This window comes from Aspergillus novofumigatus (assembly GCF_002847465.1).
Source record: "Aspergillus novofumigatus IBT 16806 chromosome Unknown P174scaffold_2, whole genome shotgun sequence".
Classification (NCBI taxonomy): domain Eukaryota; kingdom Fungi; phylum Ascomycota; class Eurotiomycetes; order Eurotiales; family Aspergillaceae; genus Aspergillus; species Aspergillus novofumigatus.
Genome location: NW_020194275.1, coordinates 3,050,383 through 3,062,526, shown reverse-complemented (window position 1 = coordinate 3,062,526; position 12,144 = coordinate 3,050,383). Strand labels below are relative to the sequence as shown.

General features: G+C 49.5%; 5 protein-coding genes across 5 annotated transcripts; 2 read left to right on the top strand and 3 right to left on the bottom strand.

Moving 5' to 3' along the window:
• Positions 1-160: 160 nt before the first annotated feature.
• On the bottom strand, positions 161-2,825 carry P174DRAFT_458024 (deadenylation-dependent mRNA-decapping factor PAT1; the record flags this gene model as incomplete). The annotated part of the gene is made up of 4 exons (XM_024829609.1): positions 161-284; positions 361-2,036; positions 2,102-2,594; positions 2,686-2,825. 4 exons carry the CDS (start codon positions 2,823-2,825, stop codon positions 161-163), a joined length of 2,433 nt encoding a protein of 810 aa, XP_024685952.1.
• An 859-nt stretch (positions 2,826-3,684) lies between these two features.
• On the top strand, positions 3,685-5,480 carry P174DRAFT_108431 (glycosyltransferase family 15 protein). Its single transcript, XM_024821005.1, has 2 exons — positions 3,685-4,833; positions 4,893-5,480. Exons 1-2 carry the CDS (start codon positions 3,925-3,927, stop codon positions 5,259-5,261), a joined length of 1,278 nt encoding a protein of 425 aa, XP_024685951.1. The 5' UTR covers positions 3,685-3,924; the 3' UTR covers positions 5,262-5,480.
• On the bottom strand, positions 5,437-6,659 carry P174DRAFT_439131 (mitochondrial 37S ribosomal protein uS12m). The gene is made up of 4 exons (XM_024826719.1): positions 6,364-6,659; positions 6,185-6,313; positions 6,024-6,124; positions 5,437-5,952 (listed from the first exon to the last, which is right to left on the bottom strand). Exons 1-4 carry the CDS (start codon positions 6,596-6,598, stop codon positions 5,887-5,889), a joined length of 531 nt encoding a protein of 176 aa, XP_024685950.1. The 5' UTR covers positions 6,599-6,659; the 3' UTR covers positions 5,437-5,886.
• Positions 6,660-6,979: 320 nt separating this feature from the next.
• Positions 6,980-7,509, top strand: P174DRAFT_428803 (proteasome maturation protein; the record flags this gene model as incomplete). The annotated part of the gene is made up of 2 exons (XM_024825534.1): positions 6,980-6,982; positions 7,069-7,509. The coding sequence occupies 2 exons, from the start codon at positions 6,980-6,982 to the stop codon at positions 7,507-7,509; spliced, it is 444 nt and encodes a 147-aa protein (XP_024685949.1).
• A 1,018-nt stretch (positions 7,510-8,527) lies between these two features.
• On the bottom strand, positions 8,528-9,474 carry P174DRAFT_365975 (uncharacterized protein; the record flags this gene model as incomplete). The annotated part of the gene is made up of 3 exons (XM_024822091.1): positions 8,528-8,685; positions 8,745-8,828; positions 8,913-9,474. The coding sequence occupies 3 exons, from the start codon at positions 9,472-9,474 to the stop codon at positions 8,528-8,530; spliced, it is 804 nt and encodes a 267-aa protein (XP_024685948.1).
• Between the last annotated feature and the right edge of the window lie 2,670 nt (positions 9,475-12,144).

Here is a 12,144-nt window from a genome sequence, read left to right as displayed (position 1 = left end):
CGAATGAAGTCCATAACATGCAAGGGCAATGTCATCATTTGGAATTAGCATGAATGCCAATCAGACAGGACGCGCTGTGCGTGGAGTGGAGTCTTCTCCCGCTCTGTAGCACGCAACCAATATGGCAAAGCAAATAAACCATTCATTATATAGTATTGATTTAGCCGAGAAGTTCGACATCAAGTCCAATGGCACGCATAAATAGGTTGACGTTTCCTAGTCGTTGGCTGGCCATATCGGCGGGCAGCGTCTTGCTGTATGTCACTGTTTCCATCACACGATCCCTAGAACATGTTAGCACCCGTCTGGCAGGTCGTACATATCTTATGACAAACGATAAGACGTCGACAGGAAACTTACTTCACTGCAATGACCAAGCGCTGCTGCTGCTCTGGGCTCGCTCCGATGCCAACCGCTGCCAAAAACTGCCAGACATACATATCATCGCCAGCGTTAATCGACCCGGGGAATATATCGCCAAAGATTGGTTCGAGTGTGTCGAAGAGCACGTTGAATTTCTCAACCCATTGTTGCCAGTCACGTTCGGCGGCCTGCCCAGCTTCTTTTACAATCTCCGCGCGGCTGAGCAACATAGTCAAAATTCCCAATCCAATGCGTGTCTTGGCCACTAGCTGTACGTGAGTCTGCGCAATCACAAGACCCAGAAGCCCAATAATGATGTTGAATGGTGCCTCGTTCACATATCCCAAGAGGCTGGGCATGACAGCCTGAGAGAATAGATCAATGGCCTCTCTAACCGCGAGCGAAGGCTGACTCTCGCCTGGGACAGGCTGTGCGCTTCGAACCACGTCCAAGGTGTCCAAGTGGACAACGATCATTGTGAGGATTGTGACTCGTTGTTCTTGATCAATGTGACGGAAAATGCGTGGAATAGCCTTCTTGCCCTTGGGATAAGACAGGAAAGCAATAAATGGATGTGGAGTGTTAGTGTTAGGAACAATAGGCTCCATGACCTTGAGTTCTTGCCACAATTTCTGGTTCAAGGAACGGATCTTCTGGCGCCATTCCAAGTGCTTCTGGACGGCTTCAGCATCACTCTCGTCAGGCAGAGGGGGCATGGTGCGCTCCATGTCTTCCATCTCCATCAAAGTACTGTACACATTTTCAATGTTCATCAGGATGGACTTCCGATCACTGAGGCTCAGGTCCGTGGGTTGCTTCTTGGCAGCCTTGGCTCCGTCTGAGGTCTCGGGGCGCTTGATGTTGAGCATTGGCTTCGGCGCTTTGGCATTGCTGAAAGAGATCTTGCCCAGACTGCCCTCGATAATCAACTGCTTGTTTTTCGGTTTCGCTTTCGCCGCTTCAACTGCACGCTGAACCTGCTGCTGCATCCTTTGCATATGGTTGTCGGCACTCTGGAGATTCCTTCGCCCATGGCCACCAAGGCGGTTACCGGTCTGAAGCAGGTAGGTCTGCGCAAAGTGGCCAAGAGGCTGATGCGGATGCTGCCGAGGCGCACCACGGATCTGGCTGTAAACCTGGTAGTAAAAGTCCTCCGCTAAGACAGCCTCCAAGTCCGCATGCGCAACATTACCTGCGGCGGCCACAAGCTGTTGCAATTGGATCCGCGTGATGAAGTTCTTGTCTTGGGGAGTCATCAACCCGTTACCCTTTGACAGGAGGAATATCTTGTGATTGCGCTTTGCCCGCTTCGCATCCTCCATCAAATATGCCATGCGTTGTTCCTCCGTCAACTGCATCAGCTGCTGAGGGTTGGTGATCAAAGGAAGGCCGGTATTTGCTCCCTTTATAGCCTGCGGTGGCGGATGCTGTGGCGGAGGCTGCTGCACTCGCGGGGGGATCGCCTGACGCGGCGGAGGTGCCATGTGTTGTGGCAGAATATTGGCATTTTGCAGGAGATGCAATGGCACATTTGGCGCACTTGGTGGTAGAGAATATGGCTCTGGCACCATGGATGGATGGTGCAGAAGATGTGCTGGCGGCACATCTTTGGGAAACTGGGCCTGGAGAAACTCGGGCGGCAGTTGTGAAAAGGCTTCGGGAACGTTTGGCAGCTGCTGGGTCCGTTGAAGATGCGAAAGATCGGGCATCGGCATCGGCATAGAGACCGGGGCTGGACCGGAGCAATACCGTGACTACGTAACTGAGCTTCGACCTCCTCCAAGCTTAACATTTTCTTGGCTTGCGATACAGGCTCGTGAACATGTTGGTGAACATGCTCATGAACATGCTCGTGAACAGGCTCATGAACAGGCTCTGGCTTCTTTTGCAAGCCCCAGACGCTGGACTTGGCTTGCAGGTCAGGGATATATCCCGGGTCCTGGTATTTCTCATATCCAGTACGTTTGGGTTTGTCTTCTGAGACGCTGGTTGCTGGAGGCTGAGCAGCAATCTCTTTTGCCGAGCCCCCACTAGGAGCACCCGGGTGTTGTAGATTGAAGCGAACTTGCTCCTCACCGATAGCATCCGCAACCTGTGCTGTCTGCCCGAAAAAGTCGAAGTCCTTGCCGACTGAGCCCGTGCCAACGTCGCCGAACGTGTCCTCATTAAAGGCATCTTGATAATCGTCCAGCTGATCCCCTAGACCATCGTAAGTGTCCTCAAAATCGATGCTGTAAACAGCGATACGCAAATTCTGGTTAGCATTATATCTTCAATCACACGACTGCGACTCAAAGTCCAAAGGAGGCGAAAGCGACTCACACATCATCATCGTCGCCTAAGCGTCCTGCCCCAGCACGGGCGACTTCGGCAAAGGGATCAGGAGCTTCGAAAAACCCCCTCTTTTCCCCCGCAGGAGCTCGGTCCCTCGGTAGGGTAGTATCAAAGCCGAAGAACGACATCTTCGGCTGGAGGTTGGACGGGGACAAGGTAGACTGAGGGGATGGCAAGGTCTACCACGGCATTCTCGTAGTGGGATGAAGTTAGTTCGGTGCCCGTCTGATATCACCCGCTAGTCAAATTGGGTTAGTGTCAGCCAAATTACTGCCTGAGGCAGAAAGTCGTCGGCACACCGCCACAGGACACGTTTCATACAATGTGGCGAGACTCCTTCATGCAACGAAAAAGGGATTGAGGCACAAGGGTCAAGGAAATATCGTGCACAAGTGCAACATTTTATTAGACCTTTTGAATACAAATAGACTTTTTTTTGAAACTGAAATGCAACAGCCCTCCATGATTGTCTAAAATGGCACAACTTGATCGACTCCAGCCCCAATTTGATCTCCAAACCAGAATGGATCGTCGCATACTAACGACTGCCAGCCCCATACAAAGAATAGATAAGAAGACATGTCTAGATGCCTCGTCCATTTTGATGAAGCTAACCTTAATCGTGTAACAACACCGATATGAATCAATTCGTTCCCGTTCTGTTGCTGGCAAAACTGGTTCTTCTTGAGGAAATGCGCGGGGCCTGATTGCCGGGCAAGGCAAAAGGTGGCTGACAGCAGTTGCATAATCACGTTGCGTGGCCTGGCGTTCGTGGATACCTTCTAGATAGCTTCCACTGGCGTCGCTTCAGACGAAACATTTTCTATAGCTCATTTCACACTGATTTCAATCTTAATCACGATAGTTTCTGACTTGAAGACTGGCCTGGCCCGGTCTGTCAAGGCCAAGTCAACGTGGATGTCATTGTTCCACATCCCCTTTTGATCCTTTAATCCTTTAATCCTCGTTGGCGTCGCACCAAATCCGTCGGCTTTGAGGACGCAAAGACCGGCTCAGCAACTTCTCTAGGCCTGATCGCATTTTCTTTAGTATCTCTGGCCGTGTCTTTCCTGTTCTTTTCTCGTCACTCGTTTCGTTCTCGTTGATCAAAGCCACCTTCGCCCATCTGTTATACGAGCTTCCGCAGCAGGCAACATCATCCTTCTAATTGTGAACCTCCTTCTCAGCCAGGGGTCTCCTGCCCGACAGAAGAGTGAGAGATTCATCATGTCTTCGGGACCGAAATATATGCGATACTTGCTCTTTGCTGTGGTGGTTCGTCGTCCTTGGAATTTCCCCCTATGCCCTCTCGCAGTGTCACTGACGCAGTACCAGGGGTTGGCAGTATTCTTCTTAATCTCTCGCAGTTCAATTCCCATCCCCGAAAATATCGGATCGAAGTTGAGTCCTGCGAATTACAAAGATACCATCTCACAATCTGACAAAGCGCACAATGACGCGCCACCAAAACCGCCGGTGAAGGAGACACCGGGAAGCGCGAATACTGCGCCAGTTGGCCGAGTAAATGCGACATTCGTCACGCTGGCTCGCAACTCCGATGTCTGGGATATTGCGAAATCGATCCGACAGGTCGAGGATCGCTTCAACCGTAACTACCATTATGACTGGGTCTTTCTCAACGACAAGCCATTTGACGACACTTTTAAGAAGGTCACCACATCCCTGGTGTCTGGAAACACATTCTATGGTGAAATTCCAAAAGAGCACTGGTCGTACCCCGATTGGATCGATCAAGAAAAGGCCAAGAAGGTTCGAGAGGAAATGGGACAGAAGAAGATCATCTATGGTGACTCCGAGAGCTACCGCCACATGTGCCGCTACGAGTCCGGTTTCTTCTTCCGCCATCCACTGATGCTGAACTACGAGTACTACTGGCGCGTGGAACCCAGCATTGAGCTTTACTGCGATGTCAGCTTCGACCCATTCAAGTTTATGAAGGAACAGAACAAGAAGTACAGTTTCGTCCTTAGTTTGTATGAATATTACGACACCATTCCCAGCCTATGGGATAGCGTTAAGAAGTTCATGGGCAATCACCCCGAGCACATTGCAGAGGGAAATGCGATGGGTTTCTTGAGTGATGATGGAGGAAAGACATACAACAAATGTCACTTTGTGAGTTGCCGTCATTAGAAGTCCTGCTGCTGCGGTTACTGACTGATCATCTTGCTCAGTGGTCCAACTTTGAGATTGGAAGCTTAGAGTGGCTGAGATCGAAGCAGTATCTTGACTATTTCGATGCTCTTGACCACGACGGCGGCTTCTTCTATGAGCGATGGGGAGACGCGCCAGTTCATTCCATTGCGGCCGGCATCATGCTCAAGAAGGAAGAGATTCACTTTTTCAACGAGATTGCATACTACCACATTCCATTCACACATTGCCCAACCAGTGAGCAGATGAGGCTGGACCTGAAATGCCACTGCAACCCTAGTGAGAATTTCGATTGGAAGGGTTATTCCTGTAAGTTCACTTGCCGCCTTCTGGAGACGTGCATTAACCTCAATATGTTCAGGCACATCCCGGTGGTTCCAGATCAATGATATGGAGAAGCCAGAGGGCGCTGAAGAGCAGAGTTGACTAGCCGTGCTGGGTAAAGTTTGCCTGGTCTTCATTATGGTGAGTTCTATTGTTGGGCTGCTCTTCCTTTTCCGAGTGCGCATCGTCCATACCGCGTATCATCTATTCAAATTCGTCTGTGATTCGATACCGTCGTCTTAATGATGAGTACCTATCACTTGGTGCTTGTCTGTCCTTAGAGGGCGTCGGCAACGCTGGCGTCGGTTCAAATTACCGATAGCTGTCTTCAACTTGACTTTGATGTTCTGCGGGATTCAGCTTTGCGTACACTTGACTACTGAATCCCCTGCTCGCTGCTCTGGTTTTGCGGGACGGCTTTTGCTTGGGTTAGTATATGTTTAATCGAGCATAGGAGGATATAAAAGGATGATCATTTGTGTTATGGGCTTCCTGATATCATGTCAGAGGAAGAAAATATCAGCCCATCTAGCAAACTGCATCATACATGTACATAGCTGTTCAACAACAAAAAAAATGACGACAACCAGACCAATTGTTAAAATGAAATTCTGGAACAAATTGTACAATGTGTGAATCGGCATCCCTCTACTGGAATGGAAAGTCATCACAGGGCCGACTTCTGAGCTTCTAATCCTTCTTGGGCTTCTTAGTACCATATTTCGATCTGCTCGTCAACCGACTCGCAACACCACCCTGTGACTCAAGTATTAGCAACGGCCCAAACCACCAACTACATTCAAAAAAACACCGCGCGCGACACATACCAGATCCATCGCTCCCCGGACCAAATGGTACTTAACACCAGGACAATCCTGGGCTCGACCTCCACGGACGAGAACCACACTGTGCTGCTGAACATTGTGACCTACACACTATTAGCACAATCGCCTATCGAGTTGACAATTGACAATTGGAAGAACCCCACCTTCACCGGGAATATACGCCGTCACTACCTTCCCACTGCTCAGTCGTACTCTTGCAGTCTTCCTCTCACCGGAGTTGGGTTTCTTGGGCTTCGTGATACCCGTCTTCAGGCAGACGCCCTTCATCTGGGCTCTACCGATAAGGGCGGGGAGCGCGAGCGGCGCGCTCGCTGCGATACACGGCATCCGCGACGGACTTGGTTGTAGGTTGCCTGGCGGAAGGGGGAGGTGGAGAAATGACGGGTGATAGGACCTGCACCTGCTGCTCTTGCTGCTGTGATGGCGGTGGGTGTGCGGAGGACGGGCTGGAACCGGGAGATGGTTGGCCTCGAGACTGTCGGAATGGCTGTGAGAGAAGGACGCTGGACAAGGGTCCGGAGTGTGCGGAGGGCAAGGGAGGAGATGAATGGTGGCATTGTGGCGGTGGTGTGTGTATGGATGAGATTGACCGTCCCCTTCAACTTCTGTATCGCGGCGTTGATACGGAGTACGGGATAATTTCTCGATAATATCACGTGAGAGAAATGCATAAGCTGACTGCCGAGATGGTTCCTCTGCGGGCCCGGAGAAGCTGGACGCGCTATGCTGTTGGAGCCTTGGCATCTCAGGCTAGTGACTATCGTAATGCTAGAGCTACCTACGATATCAACCTACTCAGCTATCATCTTGACTTCACCACCTTCGTCAAACAACTTCCATCTGTCTCCTTCATAGACTAAGAGGCTTCATTGATTAAGAATCTCTATATTCAAGCTTGTTATCCATTAATCTACACCTCTTGCATCAACACCGCCAAAATGGTATGTCGTATCCTTTCCATTGCCATGGTCATTACCAGGTCATCAAGCCTGCAATTCCTCGAACACCGTCACTAACACACTTACAGTCTCTCCGCATAGCACCCCCCGCAAACTACGCTACCCAAGCTTCCAACACAACCACCAGAAACCCCACCGCTCGCCCATCAAAAGGCGCCCCATCCGCCCCCGGTCTCCCCGACACCCTCCGCAACAAGATCACCCTCCCAGCACCTGTGGGTCCCCCGTCTAGCAACCAAACTGCTGTTCCCTCATCGACACATCCCCTCGAAGCCCGCCTGCTCGCCTGGCGCCAGACCCAGGACGCCTTGAAGATGGAGACGCTCCGCCGGGCATACGGGATCGCGGAGCCTGTGCGGCGCGGCATGGAGCTCAAGATTGTGCGGGACGGTACTTTTCGGCCTGCTGTGCTGGGAGGAAACAAAGGTGGTAATGTACACGAGGACATTCTGGTCCTTGGGGACGGGATACGGAGATTGGCTGGGAGGATATCTTCCAAGGTTGGTTGAATGTCGGGCTCTCCGCTGCCGCTATGACGATGCTGATGTTTTTGATGCAGGAGACGAATTCAGGGAGCCGCCTTCCTTCCATGACGAGATGGAGAAGAGACTCCGGGTGGAATTTTGATTGGGCTATCGGCTTGCTCTACCTGTTCTGCTTAATCTTCCCATGAGTCGTGACGTTTCTGATACAGTGTCAATAAAGACCTTAGGATTTTAAGACTTTTTTTTCTCTGCGATGTCTGGCAAATGTCCTGGAAAGCTACAGTAAGACTCTGTATCACTACATGAACTTGGGAAATGCTGGTAAACTTCAAAAAAAAAAAAAACTTTCATGAGTTCATTTATGTCCACCTGAGTTCTGTACATCATTTCGATTCCCAACCTGGCCCTCAGGGTGACCTAACAAAAAAAAAACTATATCCTTGAGCGATGATCAGACTATACATTGCTCCCTGAATAGTGAGAATGGGGCAGTCTGGATTCTGCCAGATTGATAGCAATGTCAGAGGACGATTCCCAGCAACACCCACCGTGACAGTTTGGGAAGACGCTTGAATGAAAGGAGTACTTGGGTAGTTTGGGCAGATGCCAAGAGAAAGCCACCAGAACGGACAATCAGTAACCGGACAGGAGTAAACCAAAGGGCCATGACGTTGTTGTCAGCTAAGAACGAGACTAGAGACGAATAAATGGCAAGATGGGAAAGAAGGGGTATATAGGGACACGGATGATGGGAGACAAGACGCAATCGAAGCCTGTACATATGATGCGAAACAGAAAGGTAGAACGGGAAATACAATCAGAAACCGCAAAAACCAGATGTTAGAGCACAATCGCGATTATCCATGACGCCAGCCCTTGCGTATGGTCAGCCAATACGACAAATCAGATACCATGTATCAAAAGAGACGGAAATGATCGAAAGATAGACAAGCAGATATGAACAAGAAGCACAGATATGGAGATCACCAAATGCCGTGGAAGGCACATCACCCTCGTTTAATGGTGTGAAGGCTTAAAGATATCATTGGATGATACAACGACATCCAGGACTGCGTTCACTGGCCTCACGTTCCCGGCTATATGGAGCTTTGGCTGCCTTGGCGTCTTCTTCGTCGACAATTTCTTGAGGCTTGACTGTCATATGTACCACGTTGGGAGCATCTTTGTTGAACTTGCAGTCTGAGACGCACAACATCAGCCGAAAGTCTAGAGCAGTGTTTACGTAGTTTGTTGCCTACCTGATAAAGGGGACTTGTCGTCTAGCAACTTGCCAAATGAAATCAATCGGATAGAGCTTGGAGAGGTTGGCTGCGACTCCCAGTCTGTCAAACAGGTAAAATCATCAGCACACGGTCCGGCCTTCTTATTCTGCGTTGCGCAGTGGACGCCGACAGCTCCGCTCCTACCTTGTCTCCATTCCTTCCAGATCAGTTCCTTCAGTGTGTATACACTCATAGCAAACGGATCGTTACTCTCGACGTTGATACCCCGCTTTCGTAAATATTTCCCATCGATCTCGAAAGGGTGACGTGACCCTGTTGTTAAAAGGAGTGTGATGGTCAACGACGGGCCGGAACCCTCCACTTCCTTCGCGGCGGCGTCTGGTGCGTCTGATAATGGCTCAGGGACTGGCGTATCAGTCGTATCTAGTCCAGTGGTATCTGGGGATCTGTCATTTGTTGCAGAAGCGTCGCTGATGCTCTGCTCGGCGGTGATAATCGGTGTACTGCTATCGTGGACACCAGCGGCTTGGGTGCTGTCCGCACTATCATTTTTCTGGGTGTTCTCGGTCTCGCTCTGGGGAGCAGGAACAGCGGCGTTTTGGACAGGTTCCGAAGAAGAAACTGCGGAAGTTTGCGATTGTTGCTGCGGTTCTTGAGGGGATTCGAGCGTTGCAGAGGGAGCTTCGTCCTTGATCCCCGGTGATGCAATGTCCGACGGCGGAGGGTGAGGGTCGTTAGAAGACATCTCGAGTGCGTTTCAAATCGCAGTTCACGATCGAATCGTGGGATTAGAGTAGAAGTGAGAGAATAGCAAAGTCAAAGAAAGAGGTGAGAAACGATTGGATGTGCCTTCCGCGGAATTAGGACAGGGTCCTTGAAGGGGGAACGGCTGGCGAGAGGGTCGCTTTAAACGAGGCGTGGGAGGGAGGCAACCGACGAATACATCCAAGAACTCGCAACTGAAAAATACAAAGAAGAAGCAGAGATATCAATAGATAAACAAGTAAAAAAGAAATTGAATTATGGTGGTGCAACAGAGCACTTGCGTAAAGGAGGAGACGTAAAGGAGGAATCACCAGGTGGAGTCGTAGGAGTTGGAGGACTACTTGGTAGTAGTCTCAGTAACAGGACAGACGAGTCAGGCAAGGATGAGGAGGGGGAAAGCAAACCAGAGGCACGCAAAAATGGTCAGAGGAATAGATAGCACCAGGACAACTGGGCGATGGGTAGGCAAACCTCTAGTTCAACTAGGAGTTGGTGCTTTGACTCTTGGTTTGATTGTTGGTCTGGCCCACGGTCGCAACCGCAATTTGCCTCCTCTGAAACTCCCTAAAACAGAGGGTGACAGATGTGTCCCTAAGTAGGTAATGACAGCCAATTTCAAACAAATTATCGATGATTCACAATGCAGAGTGCCACACAGAGTTTGAAAGTGAAATCAATCTTCAATTTTTACCAATGAGCCTATTTTTATTCTTCCGTTTGTCGTTACAAACAACCGACTACTTCGTCTTTTGCGCGCAGGTAGAATCCCGTCATCGCCGCTGATCATGGTCGCATGCGGAGAAGCAATGTGATCTGCTCCCGGAACTCGAGACTCTTGCTAGCAAGGTAGCGAGTAGATATATGCTGAGTAACACAGAAGCGTTTGCACTTGCCTAGGCTTACCTCGCAATCCTTGCATTGCATAAGAACCCCTCAACTTCGTCGGGGTAAAAGCGTCATTCGGATAGGGGACCCACGGCTATCTCCACAATTGATCTTTTGATAGAGACGACCGAGTAAGAGAGCATCAAGTAGTATTTCCATCTGAGTACACCTTTTGACTGAGGCCCTCCAGGACTCCGCGAAACCCCTTTGTCTAAGAATTACTCTGCATGCCACCAACGTTTGCTTTTGCATACCAATTGCGATCTGGCGTAGTCGTGCGTAAAACACCACCGCCCTAACCCACTATGCCTACGATGCCTCCTGCGCCTGCCACAGCACCTATGTCAGCAGTTATAACGGACGGACGAGAGAGCTCACGAAACTCAGTCATACCTAAGGAACTGTCGTGCACGGTTATATGCAATATATATATTAGATATAAACTTGCTCCCTTTGCGACATGGATGCATCCGAGGATGGATGGCAAGAACTTATTGGGATGTCGCTTGAACAATCCTACTATGGTTCATAATTCTCCAGCTTCCAACGTCTCTATAGAGAGCAAGCCATTGAGTCGTAACTTGTTGTATGAGCAATACACGAGGACAGATCTTGATGAGATATCTGCTGCCCCTTCTTCCATTGTCCGTGTGTCAACAGGACCCGACAAATGCTTTCCTTGATTTGTCTGTATAATTCGGTCCACTATCGCTAGTAGCCAGTCCTCGACTCGCGAAATCTGTGGTTCGTTCTCTGGGGCTGTTCTAAATTTCAAGTATCATGCACCTCGATGAGGATGGCCATCTCGTTGAAGGCATGTGTCACGGTAGCTGATGGTTCTCTGCTTGTTCTACTCGCACATGCCATTATATCGAGAAACAAATTTCTGGCTTCTACCTCTCTCTTTCAGAGGTTAGCTCTCAATGTCGGGGACCTTGAATACAACAAGGATTTACCAAGAAATGTAATTCATTGAACCAGGAGACTGTACAGACTTTAAAAGCCTGGTATCTTGTCTGTAAGCAGTAGTGTACGGTACTCGTTTTGCCTATGAATATGCAGAACGTGGTCGGCGAGTTTCAACGAAAGCTCAACGCAAATCTCGTATGGATTGTCGAAGACTTGAGAAATACATCTCACCTGCCATTACGCGACGAGTTGTCGGTTTCGCTGCTCTGTATGTACCATTGCTTGTTCAATAGTGCCAGGAGATCTATCCGTCCCTCTGCCATAACATGGTGGCATTCGCTATAGAATGGTCTTAGCATCTATCTCAATAGACCAGGAAGATATTCTTACCAGGTAGCAGTCCTATCGAGGCTCTTCTTGGTTGCGTGGTCGATTGCTGTTCCGGGATGACCTTGACTGCGTGACGATCACGAAGATATAAGATGACTACTAAGCTATGATCGCAGAGACACAATCCTGATGGCAAGGAACATAATATCCCCTTATAATCGCAGGTGCTAAAGGCTCCTGAGCCAAGATCACAACAACTTGAACAAACGGTAATCGAACATCTTTTTCAAGGACTTAAAGCAGAATAGATCTGGCAGCAAATGCCTGAGCCCCAAGCAAAAATTGCTCCTCTGACCTCCTTAGATTGAAGCTAACCAACGAAAGGCTGCAAAAAAGTTCTCATAAATTCAGAGAAGCTCCTGGAAGATGTGGTTCATCAAAGCCTGCTGCCGAAGTGCTATGATTTAAACCCCATTATCAAAGACCACCCTCTAATTACAACGATAAGGGAGATAAGTGTTCCAAG

What these genes read in the sequence shown, in the direction of transcription:
- P174DRAFT_108431 (XM_024821005.1), top strand. Translation starts at nt 3,925, where the DNA reads ATGTCTTCGGGACCGAAATATATGCGATACTTGCTCTTTGCTGTGGTG. An exon ending in CATACAACAAATGTCACTTT is followed by an intron (nt 4,834 to 4,892) that starts GTGAGTTGCCGT and finishes CATCTTGCTCAG; the next exon opens with TGGTCCAACTTTGAGATTGG.
- P174DRAFT_439131 (XM_024826719.1), bottom strand. Translation starts at nt 6,598, where the DNA reads ATGCCACCATTCATCTCCTCCCTTGCCCTCCGCACACTCCGGACCCTT. An exon ending in CCAAGTCCGTCGCGGATGCC is followed by an intron (nt 6,314 to 6,363) that starts GTGTATCGCAGC and finishes TTATCGGTAGAG; the next exon opens with CCCAGATGAAGGGCGTCTGC. An exon ending in TCCGGGGAGCGATGGATCTG is followed by an intron (nt 5,953 to 6,023) that starts GTATGTGTCGCG and finishes CTTGAGTCACAG; the next exon opens with GGTGGTGTTGCGAGTCGGTT.